The 17,739-nt window shown below is 29.6% G+C and overlaps 1 protein-coding gene and 1 long non-coding RNA gene across 5 annotated transcripts in view; both read right to left on the minus strand.

The window, feature by feature from the left end:
* The window catches only part of LOC107442639 (uncharacterized), a 79,092-nt gene that overhangs the window by 17,553 nt on the left and 43,800 nt on the right, over positions 1-17,739 (minus strand). For 3 of the 4 annotated variants that reach the window (XM_043053934.3, XM_043053931.3, XM_087151033.1), the window contains exons 9-14: positions 17,048-17,074; positions 13,313-13,354; positions 11,315-11,377; positions 9,499-9,522; positions 7,410-7,445; positions 5,254-5,298 (exon numbers count right to left, since the gene is read on the minus strand). In XM_043053934.3, the coding sequence (XP_042909868.2) occupies positions 5,254-5,298; positions 7,410-7,445; positions 9,499-9,522; positions 11,315-11,377; positions 13,313-13,354; positions 17,048-17,074 (237 nt within the window). The remainder of the gene's footprint in view (positions 1-5,253; positions 5,299-7,409; positions 7,446-9,498; positions 9,523-11,314; positions 11,378-13,312; positions 13,355-17,047; positions 17,075-17,739) is intronic. The other variant, XM_043053932.3, reaches the window with a different exon arrangement.
* On the minus strand, positions 890-3,607 carry LOC147803390 (uncharacterized). The gene is made up of 3 exons (XR_015429058.1): positions 3,470-3,607; positions 2,806-2,845; positions 890-1,110 (listed from the first exon to the last, which is right to left on the minus strand). It is a non-coding gene; the product is annotated as an uncharacterized LOC147803390 (long non-coding RNA).

Here is a 17,739-nt window from a genome sequence, read left to right on the forward strand (position 1 = left end):
AGTGATTTGAAGTATAAAATGTGAAGACTTTTGTTTCTTATTCATGTCAGGCCAGAGTAGAAAATGCAAGCTTTAAATATGTCAAGTGTTACTGTCAATGTTTTTGAATACATGTTGATGTTGCATCTTTAAAATTATATAAAGTGATTCTCTAAAAAAAATTATAGTATGTTAATACTTAGTAATAATTTATTTAATTAAAATCTGAAAATATTTTGAACTAAATATTGAAGTCTTAGACTATATTAAACTTTTAAAAATCTAAAATTTCATAGGTAACTGTCTAAAATAAATAAACATTGCAACATATGATTTTGAAATGTTATTACTCGAAAATTTTTTCATCAAATCTTATTCAAATTTTTATTTTATTTTGTAAGAAATATCAATAAAAAAAAGTTATGTATCACAATTTTTATTTTTCGAGAGCTCATTGAAATTTCAGATTTTGACATTTAGACAATTTATCCTTAATATGATGTCAACATTTCTTTTTTATCATTAAGTAAAAATATACATTTTGTTTTCACTGAATAACCCTTGGATATGCTACTTATGATCAACAGTGTTCTTGATTTGTTTAAATAGTTTAAAAATTGGGATTTAAGTAAAATTATCACTGAACTTTAGATCGCACTCCAGACATAAATATTAGAACAATATTTTCATTCATATTTCCAAGGGTACCCTTTGCTTCATAGTTTTTATTTACACATTATCAAGTTTTTGTAAATCATCACTAGGAAACAAAATTCTAGAAGCTAAATACTAAAAAAATAATCTTCAAGCATATAATAACGGAAATATTACACTTGTTCATAAATATTTAAAATTAAAACATACAAATTTGAATAATGACACTGAAATATAAATTATGAAATAGGAAAAATTTTCAAGTATTAATAACTTTTATTTTTGTTTACAATTTTATTTTCTTTGACATAGTAAATTTTTCATCTTTTCTGTTTAAAGTTGCGAGACAGTATGGATTTTAATAGCTAAATTCTAATTAAAGTCTTAAACATCTAAGCAGGAAACACCACGCTTCATCATTTACAGGGGATACATCTTTTGAGAAATCTCAGATATTACAAAACTTTTTCCAAGAACCTGAAACAAAAATCAAACACAAACTTAAATTACAGTACATTTTAAAAATACTATCATTATAAAAACATAAAAGCAACTGAATTTTAATTAATTTTCTTTTACTAATTATGTATTAAATAAAACTACAGTAAAAAAGTTGGAGTTGTGGCAATCATTCGTCAGGGAGAAACAGGGTTTGCTAAATCTAAGTTTTCTTCTATAATAAAAAATATATAAAATTAACAAAAGTGTCGAAAAAAGAAGAAAAAAAAAACAATTTTCCTCAGGTGTAAATAGAGTTCAGAAATATTCTAAATGTATACTTGTATACACAAAGAAATTAATAAAAGAAATTATTGCGAGAATATTTTACACTTTTGTCTTATTAAGACAAAAATTCATTATAAAATAACTGAAATGATTCTTTGGAAAATGCAAAGCCAGTTTTAAATAATAAATAAAGGGAATTCCTAAAAGCATCGTCAAATCATATATCGTTGGAATGTAAAAGCACATATTAAACATTCACAGATCGTCTATATTAATCTTTGATAATAATAAATGATTGTTGATTAATAAATTAAATCGTTGCAATATCTTTTTATCAAAAAACTTATCACTTTATATCTTAATTATACTTTAATCTTTATAGTTTTTGCATGAAAAGGGATTAAAAAATTTTATTGCTTGTTTCCTAACATTGTAAGTACATAATTTTAGGATTTTTAAATGGGTATACATAAATGTTTATTAAATTTAATCAAGAAATTGAAAGTAGACAATGAAATTATTTCAATAATGAACAAACAATATGCATGCACATTTCATTAATACATTTTATTCGTTCATATGCTTTCATGATATCTATCATTTAATTCAAAGTGCTTTTTGCAACTAATAATATTTTTATAAAATATAATATTAACCACAAAATTATCTTCCATCGTCACTCCAGAATCATTTTCATATTCAATTAATTTATATTTTTTTTTACAAAATTCAGATTTTTACATAATATACTCTTACAGGAACATGTATAGCTTCTGATTTATATTTATTAAGGAATATAAACTTATCTTTAAAAAAAAAGATCAGAAATTTAATCTTAACAGATAAAATTTCTTAATTCAACAGATATTAAACTGTTCGAGGAATGCCTGATGGAAATATCAGAGGTATAAATAATGAAATGTCAGATATCTAAAAATAATTATTTATCGCCAAGACCATGCAGCCAAGTTCACCAACAAATAGATAAAGAAAGGCATATTTTCTTTAAATGGTTGATATAAGCTACACTAATACACTTAGGTGAATAAAATAAATATCTTGATCATAGTCATAACAATACATCCAGTAATACTGAAATCATAATCAATATCACAATAATTAAAAAATGATTATAAACAATGATAACTATTAAATACAATATTATTAAGAGGTGATAAATATTATTTGGTACCAAAGATGTTAAAATAACATAAATTAGTAAGGTTGGAAAAGGTAGAAATATATTATTAAATATTGTATTATATATCATAAAAATTTTACTTTAAAGAATTTATTAGGAGTGTTAATTTAAACTAAATGAAAAACTCGTAGTAAATAAAATATCTTAATGACATATTTTTAATAATAAATTCTTTTATTTTATAAGCTCTGGGATTAGCAATAATTACTTTAAGTATGAATAAAAAAAACTTATAATTTAATTACCTCTTATGACTAAAACCAACCATCGCTTCTTCATCTGCATCTGAAAGGTAAAAAAAATAAATAAAAATTTAATGTTTATTATTGCATACTAATTAATAATAATGCTCTTTTAAATAAATATATTTCGTTATAATATACATTCTATTCTGATATATTAACAATAAAACAGTCTTCTGTTTAGATATCATAGTTCTGAACCAAAACAACTGGTTTTATAGCTGCTGAACTAATGTGTTTTTTATACGAAACTCTCATACATATAAGAAGTAATGATGAGAATAAAATGTATAAAAGCAATTTAAACTTTTCATGTAGCCTACACTAGTGCCATATCTACAGTAATTTCTCTTCCTGTTAGTAGTTGATAATTATCTCTTTTCTGAAGCATAATATAAACTTAACAATTTACACATGGATGTGAATAGCAAAATTAAGTTGTCTAAAAAAAAAACAATTTACATATTGCAATTTAAAACTTAACGTTTTGGGGACATAAAAGAAAAACGTCACAGCACAGCATTATTCAAACCTTTTAATAGTGTATTATTGCAAGACACGAGTAACATTTATAATAAGGAATAAAATTCAATACTCTTTAAATGTTTAAAGATTTTATCAGTTGCAATCACAAACAGAAGTTTAAAGAAAATGATAAATTACTTACTTCATAGCATTATTAATCCACGACGTTTCGCGCTCTCAGTTTCAAATGAAAATAAACAAAACGGTTGAAAAGCCTTGCAGACGCAGGGCAGTGTCACAGGACAGTACAAGGCATGTTGCGCACGCACAAATCAATTCTGACGTCATTGCTTAGAATAGCGTTTTCCCGAGAATGAGGGGAAAAATCAAATATTCCCTGGCAATAGGCTGAGGACCATTGGGATTTGGAATCGTGCCGATCGGACTACCTGTAAAAAACTGTGTGGAGGCTATTGGCGTCAGTCTGGAAAACATTATGAGGAAGATCCTAAGACATATAATCAAAATTTCGATAATCTGCAGAAGGAGAGGGCCCCCCGCTTCACGGGCTACTTAACACGTTGCTAACACGCTAATTTTACATGTCTTGTCCGTCTGGCCAAACGATAAATATCTACAAACTAAACTGCAAATACTAGACAGATTTTGCTAGTTTTAAAAGGTTTAGCATGACATATCTGAAAAAGTGGTGAACTATCTAAGCTTACGAATTGTTTAGAAGTAGTGGTGGATAAAACTCCACTAAATTGAATTTATTAAAACAAGAATCACAATTAATAAACTACCACTTTAAAATATTTATTCGCTGTCCGGAGCAAGTTGACATTTCTGTGTATATAAATAAAACTATTTTTGTGTGTTCTATATTGCATTAATTTCTTCAAGTCATTTTAGTAAAGATAATTATATAAAAAAATTAAAAATTTACTCGAATTATGTGTTTCTAATAATCTTGGTTTCGCCGGTCACCGGTGACCCCCGTGGAGCTACAAACAAACTCAGTGCCAGTCACCGGTGACTCCCATGGCGTTCAACGTGTTAAAGTGGTCTTTTCCTAGGTCACTTAACTTAGTCAGTGATGCTTGATTTCGGTCCCGAAAAATTGTGATACGAAGCGACTCAACTGGAATTTTGCATAACTGCATTATAAAACTTCTAACACGGTCGGCTAATTGCGGATGGACAATATTTTGCCTTTGAATATTTTGTTTTTTAATATGAACTTGTGTATCTGCTCTAATGCTCTGCTTTACCTTGCACAATTTTATACCTACTCTTCAATAAATTTAAAAAATAAATAGTTTTTTGTCTTTCTGCGTCAAAGAATTCAGGGCCAGCGCTTTTATACCACAAAGACACTAAAAAAATGTCTCTCCATCCGTTGAGGTCTACGGCTTTTAAAGATTTAACAAAATAAATTAATAGAGCCTGAATAGTCTGGTTGGTAGGGCACTGGGCCCATGTCCAAGAGGTCGTGGGTTTGATCCTCACCGGCCGAAGATTCAGCGTGTAGTAAATGGTGACTGATACACGTAAAATCTGTCCGAGTCTCAAAGTCCTTCATATTCCCATAACAAATCATACCTCTGTGGGTACTGATTCAGGAGTTTCCTTTTTTTCTTGATTGGTTCAAAATTACAAGGCTACGCAGTTGAACATAAGTAGTCGTAAACACAAAATTGGGTCGGCTGATCAACAACGGTTATAAAAAAAAATTAATGTAGTACAGTTAATTAATACACAATAAAGAGTTTTCCTGAAATAATTATTTTTCTTTTAAAATTGACTCTTAGAACCTTCTTCCTCGAAAATAATTCCTTTTTTTCATTTTAATTGAAAACCAACTAAACGAAAGTAATAAAAAAGGACACTTAAAAGAATACGATAAAAATAGCTTATCTTAAAAATGACATTGAAAACAATAAATTATTTTTGAAAAAATTTTAGAAAATCGTAGTTTCTTACTTTCTCTCCTGGACTTCCAGGAACTCCTGGCAATCCAGACATACCCTGTAACGAAAAAGAACGTAATGAAGTCTTTATTTCCTCTGGCATGCATGTGAGTACAAATTTTGTGGATGGTTGAAAATAATGATGATTTTAATTCTTATTTTCGTTTAGCGGTTTTACATCGTAGTAGAAAAATGCGAAACGGACATTAACTTGTTTCGTATTTTTCATTCATGGGACGCCACTGCTCCTAGGTTGTTCATTACCCAGATAGCAAAATAAGGTTTATTTTCATTCAGCAAAAACCTTTTAATGTAAACCGAAAAAGGTTTGTTTTGCTGTTTACGCGTAAACCTTCTAACCTTAAAACGAGATCTGGGACAATCTGTTGTATTTTTCGCACATTACCCTAATCCTAAACCTTGAAAAACAACCTTCTATATAAAAATCTTAAATGAATGTTGTCTTAGGGTTTCAAGCGTGAAAAAATTCCTTTAAAAAAGCTAGTCTTAAGGTGAAAATAATCTTAAATCTAGGTAATTATAAGGTTTCTTTTCGCAAAGTCTTGTATGCTCAGCTAAAATCCACCTTGTCATGAAATTTTAATGGACACTGCAATTTGATCCTATCGCTAGTGTGACGTCAGCTAAGACGTCATGATAGACATAAGTCACCAGTTTACCTAAGTGGCACTATTTTTAAAAAAAGCTTTAAAAATAATTTTTAGTCCTCTTAGGATGAAAGGTTTGAAACTGCAATATTTTTGCTTTATTGAAAAAAGATTTTTAGTACAAACATTTTTGAGACAATAGAAAGAAAATTCCGACGGTTAAATGCTTTCTGGGATTATTATGTCACACATACTTGAAATATGACATCATAATGACGTCCTATACCTCCTCATTCTTATCACTTGCTAACAAATTAGACTGAATCAAAATTATTATTTTCAATTAAATAAAAACTAATAAAACGAACGTTATCAAATTCAAAATTGTATGAAAGAAAGCTGTTAAAAAACAAAACTGTATACAGAAAATGTGCTAACTTGGATCGCCTTTCTCCATTCATAATGAGTCAATACATCATAATGAAATCACATACCACTGAATTAAAACTGCATTTCACACTGAAACTACTGAATTTCACATACCATTGAAGTACGATATTTATTTTGGCGTAATTATACTAAATTTTCTCATTGTGTATTGATAAAACTGCCAAATTTGACAACTTAGCTGAAAGTTATAACAATTTTCGATAAACAGAAAGTTATTGTTAATCCGTGAAAGTACATTTTCTTTGGTAATAAATATTATGTTAAAATATTGTTTTTTGTATTAAGTTTGTTTTGTTAAAAGAAATTTTATACAGTTTGTTACCTAAAATTACTTTGATTTCTAAGACCATTTTTTTGTGAGGGCATGTGGGGTGAAATTTTAAAAATTTTACCTATTTTAAAGAAATTTGCAATTAACTTCTGCTTATAAATAACTGAATTTATAAACTCTGTGCTTATAAACAGAAATAAAATTGTTAACAAATGATAAAATAGCATAGCGAATGCATGAGGAACCTAAAAGAATAGCTCTCCTGTGTTGGCCTCTCTACTTGACCTCTGACTAGCCTTTATTGTAACTAATATTGATGTAAACAAAGCTTTTTATTACCTTTTTTTGTATTTTCTGAAAATAATCAGAAGATGGACGCAAAAAAATTTTCAAATCGATATTTAAAAGTTTATGAAATTTGGTGGGATATATATTTTCCACCAATGGTTACGGGATAAAATAATTTTAAAAAGTAGACACTTGTTATTCAGGCATCAGTAGGGCAGTTTTGTTGGCCGATTTTTCAGGGGCGCCGTATTAAGTGGGCCAACGTTACTATCACAATATGATAGTACAGAGAATGAAAGAAAGCAACAGTGTCTTTTCCGGGTTTCGAATTCAGGACCTTTCTGATGTGAGGTTAGCTCCCTGACCGCTACACATCCAGTCCGCAGAGTTTAAAAAATCCTTTTGACATTGTAAACCTAAAACATTTTTGAAAGAATGTCTATGAAATTTCTGTTAAACACAAAATTGTTGAAACAAAAAAAAAAAAACAATCATTTCTACCAAAAATACGTTAATATTAGAAAAATAAATAAGTAATATTGATTTTCTTACTTTTGGTCCTGGTAAACCTGGCCAGGAATCATATATCTAGAAGGATCAAATTTTTATTTTTTCATAAAACATCTTTAACGTATTTTTTCTTATGTAATTTATAATTTCCTTTCCTTTTCTTTCCACTTAAATGAATTATTTTGGACAAACAATTTTATCCTGTTTTTTTAATTTAAATGTTTTATAAGAGACTAATAATTAAACTGAACGGTAACATTACCATGATTCTGTAAATAATTTTCAACAAGCACCTCCTCCCACATGATTAACAGTTTAAAAACTCAGCTCATAATAAGATTGTAAAAAAATAAAAAATAACTTGAGCACCCAGATACATCAATAATATATACAGTTCTAAAAATTGATTTCTTCAATTATCACTTTGCAAAAATTAATAAATACTTTTCGACAAAGTAATAAATTGCAACACGGCTTATTTTGATATATTATATTAAAATCAAAATATTTATTATTCGTCTATCAACTAATAATACAGTAATTCATCATAATTCTGATATTTTACTGCACACAATAGTATTGATTTAGATTTTTTTTCCTTTTTAGACAAACGAAACCATATTGTATATTATTATGCTAATAAATAAACTAAATCTTTTTTTTATCCATCACATTAACCATAAAAACACAGTGCTTTGACTTCATATCTAAATACACATTATCGAAAGCAAAACTATGCTATTGTTGATAAATAAATTCTTATTATGGAAAACCTGTACTAATCAATGTTTTTCATATTTGAAAATAAAAGGAACCATTCATTTAACCCTTTATAAGGATATGGGAAGTATACTTCCCACCAAATTCCTTCATTTTTAAATATCAATGGGAAGTTTCTTTACCACCTATCATTTGTGCTGTTGTCTTTTAATAACTTTGGAAAAGCAAAAACAAAACACCAATGAAGGGCATTGTTTACATACATGTGGATAACATTGAAGTTTGGGTCAAAAACAGTTACCGTTAATTTTTCAGGAGCCATTTTCTCGAGTACATTGTGCGTTCGTTCATTTGATCATTTCTCATCGAGTTTATTTATAGTTGTAAACATAGATTCAATAAATTCGGTTAGTTATAAATATAAAAGTTCAGGCTTATTGCTATCCTTAACAATACGTAAAATTTCTTACGTAAAATTCCACCAAAACAAAAGAGCTTAAAAATCCGACTAGTTTTATTTAATGATTTAAATAAATTCCTTTATATAAATAAATCTTAATCCCATGAATATTTTAGCATAAGAATACTAGAAAAAATGTCCTTATAAAGGGTTAAAAAAGGGCGCTAAGCCAACACCTCCTAGAAAAGAGCAGGCCTCAGCACGGGTTACCATAAATATCCCTTAGTAGTCCAAACGTAATGACATATTTCGTATTTTCAACCACTGCGCAGCTTAGTACCCCGAACGTAATGACATCTTTCTTATTTTTCATCTACTGAGCAGTTAACTTCGTCACATCGGACTACTAAATTGATCCTTGCTGAGGCCTCCTTACTTCTAGGAGGTGTTGGCTAAGCACAAATGGGTCAAGTAGTCTAAGTAGCCTTCTTTCTTAAGGAGATGAAGAAGCTTCTTTATATGAGGTATTGGATTATAAATCTGTTCTCTTTTATTCCACTCAGTGCCGCCTCTGTATCAGTATGACGTCACTCATCACTTATGTGTGACTTCATACTCCCTGAAGTTTCGTTTTTTCCGAGTCAAAATCATGTAAAACTCATATACATTATAACTTGATTAGACTAAAGCTCATTATACTTTACAACATGTTAATCATTACACTAAAACTCATATACATTATGACTCATTATTCATAAGACAAAAACTCATATACATTGCAACTCATTATTCAAAAATTCCAATATATATAAATTAATGATCGTTAGACAAAACTATTATACATTATAACTCATTATTCACTGTACAAAAACTCATTGTATATTATACCTGTCGTTTAACGAGAAAAAATTTTCACCACATAAGTAAGAACTGTCTTTTAAAAATCTATAGTTAACATCCAATCTCTTCATATGCAATGATGTTTAAAAATAAGAAAAAATTCTCACTTACACCTCCTCCATTTCCAGGTTCACCCTGCAATAATAAAATTTTAATTAGAATTTAAGTTCTTTTTCGCAATTCTGTATTTTTTGTATACATTATGAAATGAAAACGGCTGCTAATTTTTTTTAAAATTTTATTTAAGAGGCGCATATGTTTTGCATAGGGTCAGGCAGAAGGTCATTGGCGCATATATTTCGTCTGTGACTGAACGCTTGAACTCAGAGGGTAATTTGAGATTTAATTAAATTGGCATTGAAACAATTTTGGGCAATACATTGGGCAATGCAATGCGTTAAACATTGAGAAGAAAAACTTTGCTACTACAACTTAATTGTGACCAATTCAAAGGTGCCAACGATTCTCACACAATCCTAACGTGGCTCCCCCGAATTTCCTGTACTTGATATCTGTACTTTTTATATTTTATTTTATAACCATCGTTGAACAGCCGACCCAAATTTGCGCTTACGACTACTAATGCACAACTCCGTAGCCTTGTAGTTTTGAACCCAATCTAGAAGAGAAGGGAACTCATGGATGAAGTATTGGGAGAAATTTGCTTTCATGGTAGACTTTTTAATGGAACCAACCAGCATCTGCGTTACACGGAGATGAAGACCACGAAAACTTCCCACGGTTAGCCTTACGGCAAGGGAGTCTAACCCATGATCCATCTACCACTAGTCCCGCAGTGGACTGATCGTTAAGACACGGTTCTCAGCAGATCACCGTAGTCAAGGATCACTGGCTGCGGTCAGTGTGCGGGTGGGTGACCACTTGGATCAGTCTGCGTAGGGACCGAGGGTGTGCGGTATTGGTCCTCGTTAAACTGTTATATCGTTAAGTGCTCAACTTCGCGTGCAGGTCGTCGGGCTACCGAAGCGGGGGTGTCATCCCCTCTGCGGGGGTGTCATCCCATCTGCGGGGGTGTCATCCCCTCTGCGGAGGATCAAAATTGTGATGGCATGTCTTCGGATCATCCTCAGGGATGTTTCCCAGATCGTCGCCAATAGCCCATTGTGCAGCTCTAGTGCGACGTTAATGAACAAATCAATCAATCAAATCATCTATCACTGAGGATATTTCACTTCCGCACTGTAGTCGGTGCAAGCCAGAAGCAGAACTCGTATCGACTATATATCGCTTGGATGCGAACTCCGTTCACCTCATTGGAAGGCGAACGCTCTATCTCTTGAGCCATCACGACTCCTGATATCTGTACTGGACAATTCTCATGAATGGATATAAATTCTAAACAGATATGAGAAAAAAAGAGAGGCTTGAATCAAGGCAAAATAGGAAGAAGAAAAAAAGAAGAAGAAAAGAACGCCGATGGTAACACGCTTTCAAAGCTGTAAAGTTTGTTGAAAAAGATGTATCAGTGCAAAAAGTCACTTTCAAAAGTTTTTAATATGCCTTACCGATCAGATCAATAATTTCTTATTTTAAAATAGACTCACTTTTAAGTCAAAATAGAGTGGTAAATTACACACACTTCGCTAGTGATGTATGCTGACGAACCGAAGCAACATGGCGAAATTCTCTAAAAAAGTATTGACGAATTTGGCGTAACTGCCCGAAACTTGAATTATGATTACTTAGTATCGATAATCATAGGTTATCATTTGCTACAGATAATATTATATTCAATGACGATGAAACGACTACCGCACTAAATAAAATAAAAAATTCAAAGAATCATAAAAAGAAGAGTTACTGTATTTTGAGAATTATTAACAACTATCACCAATCTCACAAATATTATGATAATCAAAAATGGAGCATTGCTTTTAAAAACATTATAATTATCGGAATTTCTTACTTTAATTCCTGGAATACCCGGTAGACCTGGTGCTCCCGGCAATCCTGGAGATCCAGGTTCACCCTGCAAAAGAAAATTTTTTAATAGAATAGATAGCATTATGTTCTTTCTCGGAATGGGGAACGTTTTTGTCGACTATTGAGGGAAAATAGATGCTTACATTTTTTTTCTTCAGCTTAGTTGTATTATTTAATATACTGAGGAAAAAACATGAGACTCGTTCGTAAAATAAGTCTTGGGAAAACCTGCATAAGATTTTTTTTTAATGTAAGATTTATTTTTACTTGAAAGTGTATCATAGAAACTATTTTTCCTAATAATTCCCACCTTTATTTAGATATCTATCACAGTGGGAAATTTCCCTTCAAATAAAGATGTTGCTAGTGAGGAAGAGATTATTTAAACGATTTGTGAACATTTAATGCAAAACAGCTTTTGTTAAATTCGTGAAAACTGATCACGAAGCATTCGCATCGTGAACTATCAGTTTTCACGAATTTTCTTATTCACTTTTGCAATAAAAACCATCACTGACAACAGAAGGTTACCCACTTTGAACCAATACCTCTTCAGAGATGCCAACTTGCTCCGGACAGCAAATAAATATTTTAAAATGGTAGCTTATCAATTGTGTTTCATGATTTAATAAATTCAATTTAATAGATTTTTATCACCACTATTTCTAAATAATTTGTAGGTTTATATAATTTAATACTTTTTAATAGTTATGTCATGCGACACTCTTTAAAAAGCAAGTAAATAGTCAAATGTTTGTTACATTTAGTTTGTAGTTATTTACTGATCTATTTAAATATTTTGGTGTGTCCGGAGCAGTTGGCATCTCTGCCTTTTAGAAGACAGAAGGCCTCATCACTGGTTACCGTAAACAAGAAATTTGATCCTTTAGTAGTCAATTTGAGCAATGGAGCGTCAACCATTGAACTGTTGATCCAACTTCCTCACCATTCCATTTTCACCATAAATCTCAATAAATTGATGATGAATTCCAGACGGATTTATTTATTATTCTCGTATTTATCATTGCATTTATCATACACAAACAGAATCTTTTAACAAAAATATGTAGTGGCAATTAACAATGTCATAAAATATTGAAATTTGTTAAATTTACGTAATCACTTTGCGTCAAAAAAATTAGGACCTGCAATAACCCCGTAAAAAAATCGATTCTAATATAAATACATACCCTCTAATTTTTCGTAGTTTCAGAAAATATTTTATTCCAGGAGTAACATAAGTAATGCACTGCTATTTTTATCAATAAATCTTATGTTCAGAACTAAACATAAATAATTTAATTTTATAAATAATAAATATAAAATCTTTAACGGAAATGTACTAGCATAAAGCTTATACAAATATGACCTGAGACATCACCTCCTACATCAGAAAACCTCCACACGGTTTCCTATAAGTAGTCTGCGCAGATTATTTAAAAAGCGCTCCACTTGTACGCATGAACCAAAATTCTATTTTAAAAGTACTTGAGATAAATTTATCATATATATTTGAGAGTTGAATCTGTAGTGGTTGACAAGTAAGTAAAACAAATCAATTATATTCATAAATTAAACAGATTTTTAGACATATATTTGTTACCACATTCTAATTTTTAATAGATTTCATATTAAATGGTTCTTTCACGAATTGGTTTATCTTCATAGTGGTCTAATCGGACTACCTACAAAAAACCGTGTGGAGGCTTTCAGTTATAGGAGGCGTTGCCTGACATCACAGAATCGACGAATGAGTTAGTGGCGCTTCGGGCCAAACACTGAACTACCCAAAATATCCAGCTTTAACGGAAATGCTCAAAATTCTTAGTAAATCTTTTACGCAAATTCAAATTGTATTTAAAAATTTATGCTTTAGTTCTCTACCAATGACAAATATATACCACACGAAACTCAATCGCTGTATTTGTATGTAAATATACTGTATTACTAGAAAAAAAATTAGCATTATCAAATTTCTTACTTTCATTCCCCGTAGATCTCTAGGTGGAAAATAATCAGCTATCTGTAAAGATAAAGATATCAAATAAAGCATATGTATCTTGTATTTACAGAAATGTGAGACTTAATTATAATTATTAATTTAAGAAATATAAAAATGCATTATGAAGGGAAAATAGTCGTTTTTATTTCCGTTTAATGTTTTCATACATATTTATGCTGTATTTAGGATAATCATGCAATAATTGCAAGCTTTATTTCAAAGCATTTTCAAACTAATGCAATATGGGTTTTTTTTCATATTGTATGTTGTTAGTAGAATCGTGATGTAGGTTTATTATAATTCTTCCCCTTCAAATGAAGTTTTTTGATACATCTGTCAATTGATAGCATTAAAAAAGGTCAAGTGTGCGGCTATTATTATGTATAACCTTTTAATTTATATTTAGCCATATTCAGTAAAGCGGTTACAATATTGCTATGGAATTAATACACATTGTAAAGATTGAGAAATGAATAGCAACGCGTGGCCGAAATTGCCATTATAAGCCCATGAGCAAAGGTGGCCAGATTTCTAACCAATCAACGGAACATGCTCAAAATACTTTATGATTTGAGGCGCTGATATATTTATAGAAAATACTAATTTGCATGATCAACAAAGATTTTTTTACCCATTCGCAAAATGGGTCTTGGTTTGGATTTGATGGCGTGCACACACTTTTCAACTGTGTTCAAGAGTAATAGTAAACAGTGCGCATGCGTCGTCATTGCATGCGTTGCTATGGCGACAGCTGCTGTTTTTCTTTTTTTTTTCACTAGCAGGCATTTTCAATGTATTTACACAATAATAACGTAAAGTATTTTTATATTCTTTTTACTATTAATGTATAATTACTGGCTTGACAGTGATTTTAATATGAATATGAATACTGAAGAAGGAAAAGTATTTCGTGACGTCTTGAAACACGTAGATAGGCAGGATATGAAAATCAGTCCGACGACAAACATCAATTGAGACAGTTTTTGCAACCCATGATTTGAAATGTTGTGGCGTTTAACGGAGTCAATCCAGAGAGAAAAAAGCATTTGACCAATGGGTGACCAGTGGTCGTAATAAGGCGATCACAATTTTTTTTAAATCCTTTTTCTTATTTTTTAGTTTATACCAAATATCAGATATAGAACTATCTTCATCAAATTTGATTTCATTAACTGAACAGTATTGACAAATAATATGATATTCTGCAGTTGTTTAACGCATGTAAAATAAATGAGCTCATAAGAATTTAAATTGGAATTCTTTTCTGCAACCAATTTAACATGATCAGATAGGTTTGCTGCTTCTCAGATGGGATCAGATAGATTTGTAAATCATGTTGCTTTTTGCTTTTCGCTTGAATTATCTGTAAGATAAAATCATCTTGAGGGAAAAAGTATGCGTACTCCTGACTTTTTGATATTTCACTGCAGATATTTTCGATGAAATCCGAGGATTATTAGAATTTCAGATTAAAGGTGCACGAGGACAAATTTTGAAATTCGAGCACTGTTCTCAAAATTTGAGGACGTCTGATTACCTTACCCTAGGAGCTTCAGAGTTATGGACTTGTTGTTTATGGTCATCGGTAACGGTTTTGTATTTTTCTAAATTATCTGAATCTCATTTTTTCTAACAATATTATTGAAAACTGTAATTCCACTCAAAATAGCTCTTTCATTGTCATTTAATGATTTGGAAATCAACTCGGCGAGTTCTGCAAGTTAGTCCCCAATTCAATGAAATAAGAAAAACAGCTAAATCTCAATAGTTTTTAACAACAAATATTAAAAAAATTCAAATTAAGATAATTTAAAAGAATAAAAGTACCAGTACAAGTGGGTAAGACCATCCAATCCATAAAATGGAGGTACCTTCTTGCAATTTTCAATCCTTACGATGTGCCTTACCTTGTTGTACTTAATGATTTTGTATATATTTATTTAATTATAGCATCATACAAGAGCTTGACTAATAACCCCATTACACTATATGACTGACAATAAATAATTATTCTAGAATTCTAAGTTCAATTATTCATTAAACATTGTCAGCATAAAAAATTGTTTATTAAAAGCTGCTTTTGCAAAATGACATTATAGTGCGGCTTTTAGGAGAACTCCTCCAGACTAAAAGTCTGGGACAGTCTGTTACTATGGTAACAAGCGAGAGCACATTTCTAATGGGGGTGAAATGAAGGAAAGAAGGTGTCGACTGGTTTACTCACGACGGTATGTCAAGATTAATACAAAATTATTCACCCTACACTCCTATTCGAAATGTCGTTTCCTCCTAACCATAGTACCCGCCACGATGCGAGACGAGTGTCTGAAGGAGTTCTCCTGAAAGCCGCACTATAATACTAATTATGCTTTTAAAAATCCATAAATAAATATTTCTTAATATACAATGATATTAAAAAATAAATAACAATAATGATTATGTTCAGATATATTTAGTTACAACATATTACAAGAGAATGACTAATAACCATCATACTGTGCAACTGATATTTAATTATTATTCTATAATTCTAAGTTCAATTATTCATTAAACAATGCCAGCATAAAAAAAATTGTTTATGAAAAACTGCTTTTGTAAAATGTCGTAAATACTAGTTATGTTTTTAAATATATCTAAATAAATATTGCTTAATATACAATGATATTAAAAAATGAATAGCAATAATGATTATGTACAGATTTATTTAGTTATAACATATTACAAGAGTATGACTAATAACCATCATACTGTGAAACTGAGATTTAATTATTATTCTATAATTCTAAGTTCAATTATTCATTAAACAATGCCAGCATAAAAAAAATTGTTTATGAAAAACTGCTTTTGTAAAATGTTGTAAATACTAGTTATGTTTTTAAAAATCCATAAATAAATATTGATTAATATACAATGATATTAAAAAATAAATAGCAATAATGATTATGTATAGATTAAATTTAGTTATAACATCATACAAGAATGTGACTAATAACTATCAAACTTTAAAACTGACATTTAATTATTATTCTATAATTCTAAGTTCAAATATTCATTAAACATTGTCAGCATAAAATATTGCTTGTTATAAACTGCTTGTGTAAAATGTTGTTTTCACTAGTTATGTTTTTAAAAATCCATAAATAAACATTGCTTTATATACAATGATATTAAAAAATAAATAGCAGTAATGATTATGTATAGATTAAATTTAGTTATAACATCATACAAGAATGTGACTAATAACTATCAAACTTTAAAACTGACATTTAATTATTATTCTATAATTCTAAGTTCAAATATTCATTAAACATTGTCAGCATAAAATATTGCTTGTTATAAACTGCTTGTGTAAAATGTTGTTTTCACTAGTTATGTTTTTAAAAATCCATAAATAAACATTGCTTTATATACAATGATATTAAAAAATAAATATCAATAATGATTATGTATAGATTTAATTTAGTTATAACATCATACAAGAATGTGACTAATAACCATCCTACTGTAAAACTGACATTTAATTGTTATTCTATAATTCTAATTGTTATTCTATAATTCAATTATTCACTAAACATTGTCATCATAAAAAAATTATTTATTAAAAACTGTTTTTGTAAAATGTCGTAAATACTAGCTATATTTTTAAAAATTCGAAAATAAATATTGATTAATATACAATGATATTAAAAAAATGAATAGCAAAGAATGTCTTACTACTGTTCTTGTGTCTCCAGACTCGCCCTGTAAAGATTAAAAAATAAATAAATAAACTTCAGCAGTTTCTTTAAATTCTTCTTTTCTCTTCTTTTCTTTAGATGGATCATTAAGAGAAAATGTCTATTCTTATTTTCTATTTTGATATTGATTTGATAATATAGGGTAAAATTAACGGCGACCACCGGACCCAAGGTGACAAAATGCAAGAAATAGTGATCAAAAAATTCTCTGTCAGTAACCCTCCGATGGCCATTTTCTGCGTCAAAAATGTACCAACATGGGCATTTACTTATTGATTTTTTAAAAAAAATAAATATGGAATTATTATGAACATTTCATAACACTCTGAAAAGTATTTTATTTCAAGTCACAATTGTTTCTTGAAATTTTTCTTAATTTCAGAAACAGGCTTTGCTATATCATATTTTGCGAAAGGCTTGAAAAGAAATGCCACACTTTAACATAAAAAGTTTTTTTAAAAGTTTTAAAATCTTCAATTTTTGAAAAAATGGTCAAATGTTTTGAATGAAGTAAAAATCATTTATTTCTTTTAATGATTTTAATAACCTTTATTGCATTTTGAAAATGAAACTCATTTAACGCGAAAAAGTATGTTTGGTCTAAGAAATAGTTCTTAAGATATAAAAATCGTTTATTTTTTCCTTTTTTTAAAAGGTGGAATAAGTCTA

Source organism: Parasteatoda tepidariorum, chromosome 9 (assembly GCF_982258835.1).
Source record: "Parasteatoda tepidariorum strain Cologne lab strain chromosome 9, Ptep-v5.0, whole genome shotgun sequence".
In the NCBI taxonomy this organism is placed as follows: domain Eukaryota; kingdom Metazoa; phylum Arthropoda; class Arachnida; order Araneae; family Theridiidae; genus Parasteatoda; species Parasteatoda tepidariorum.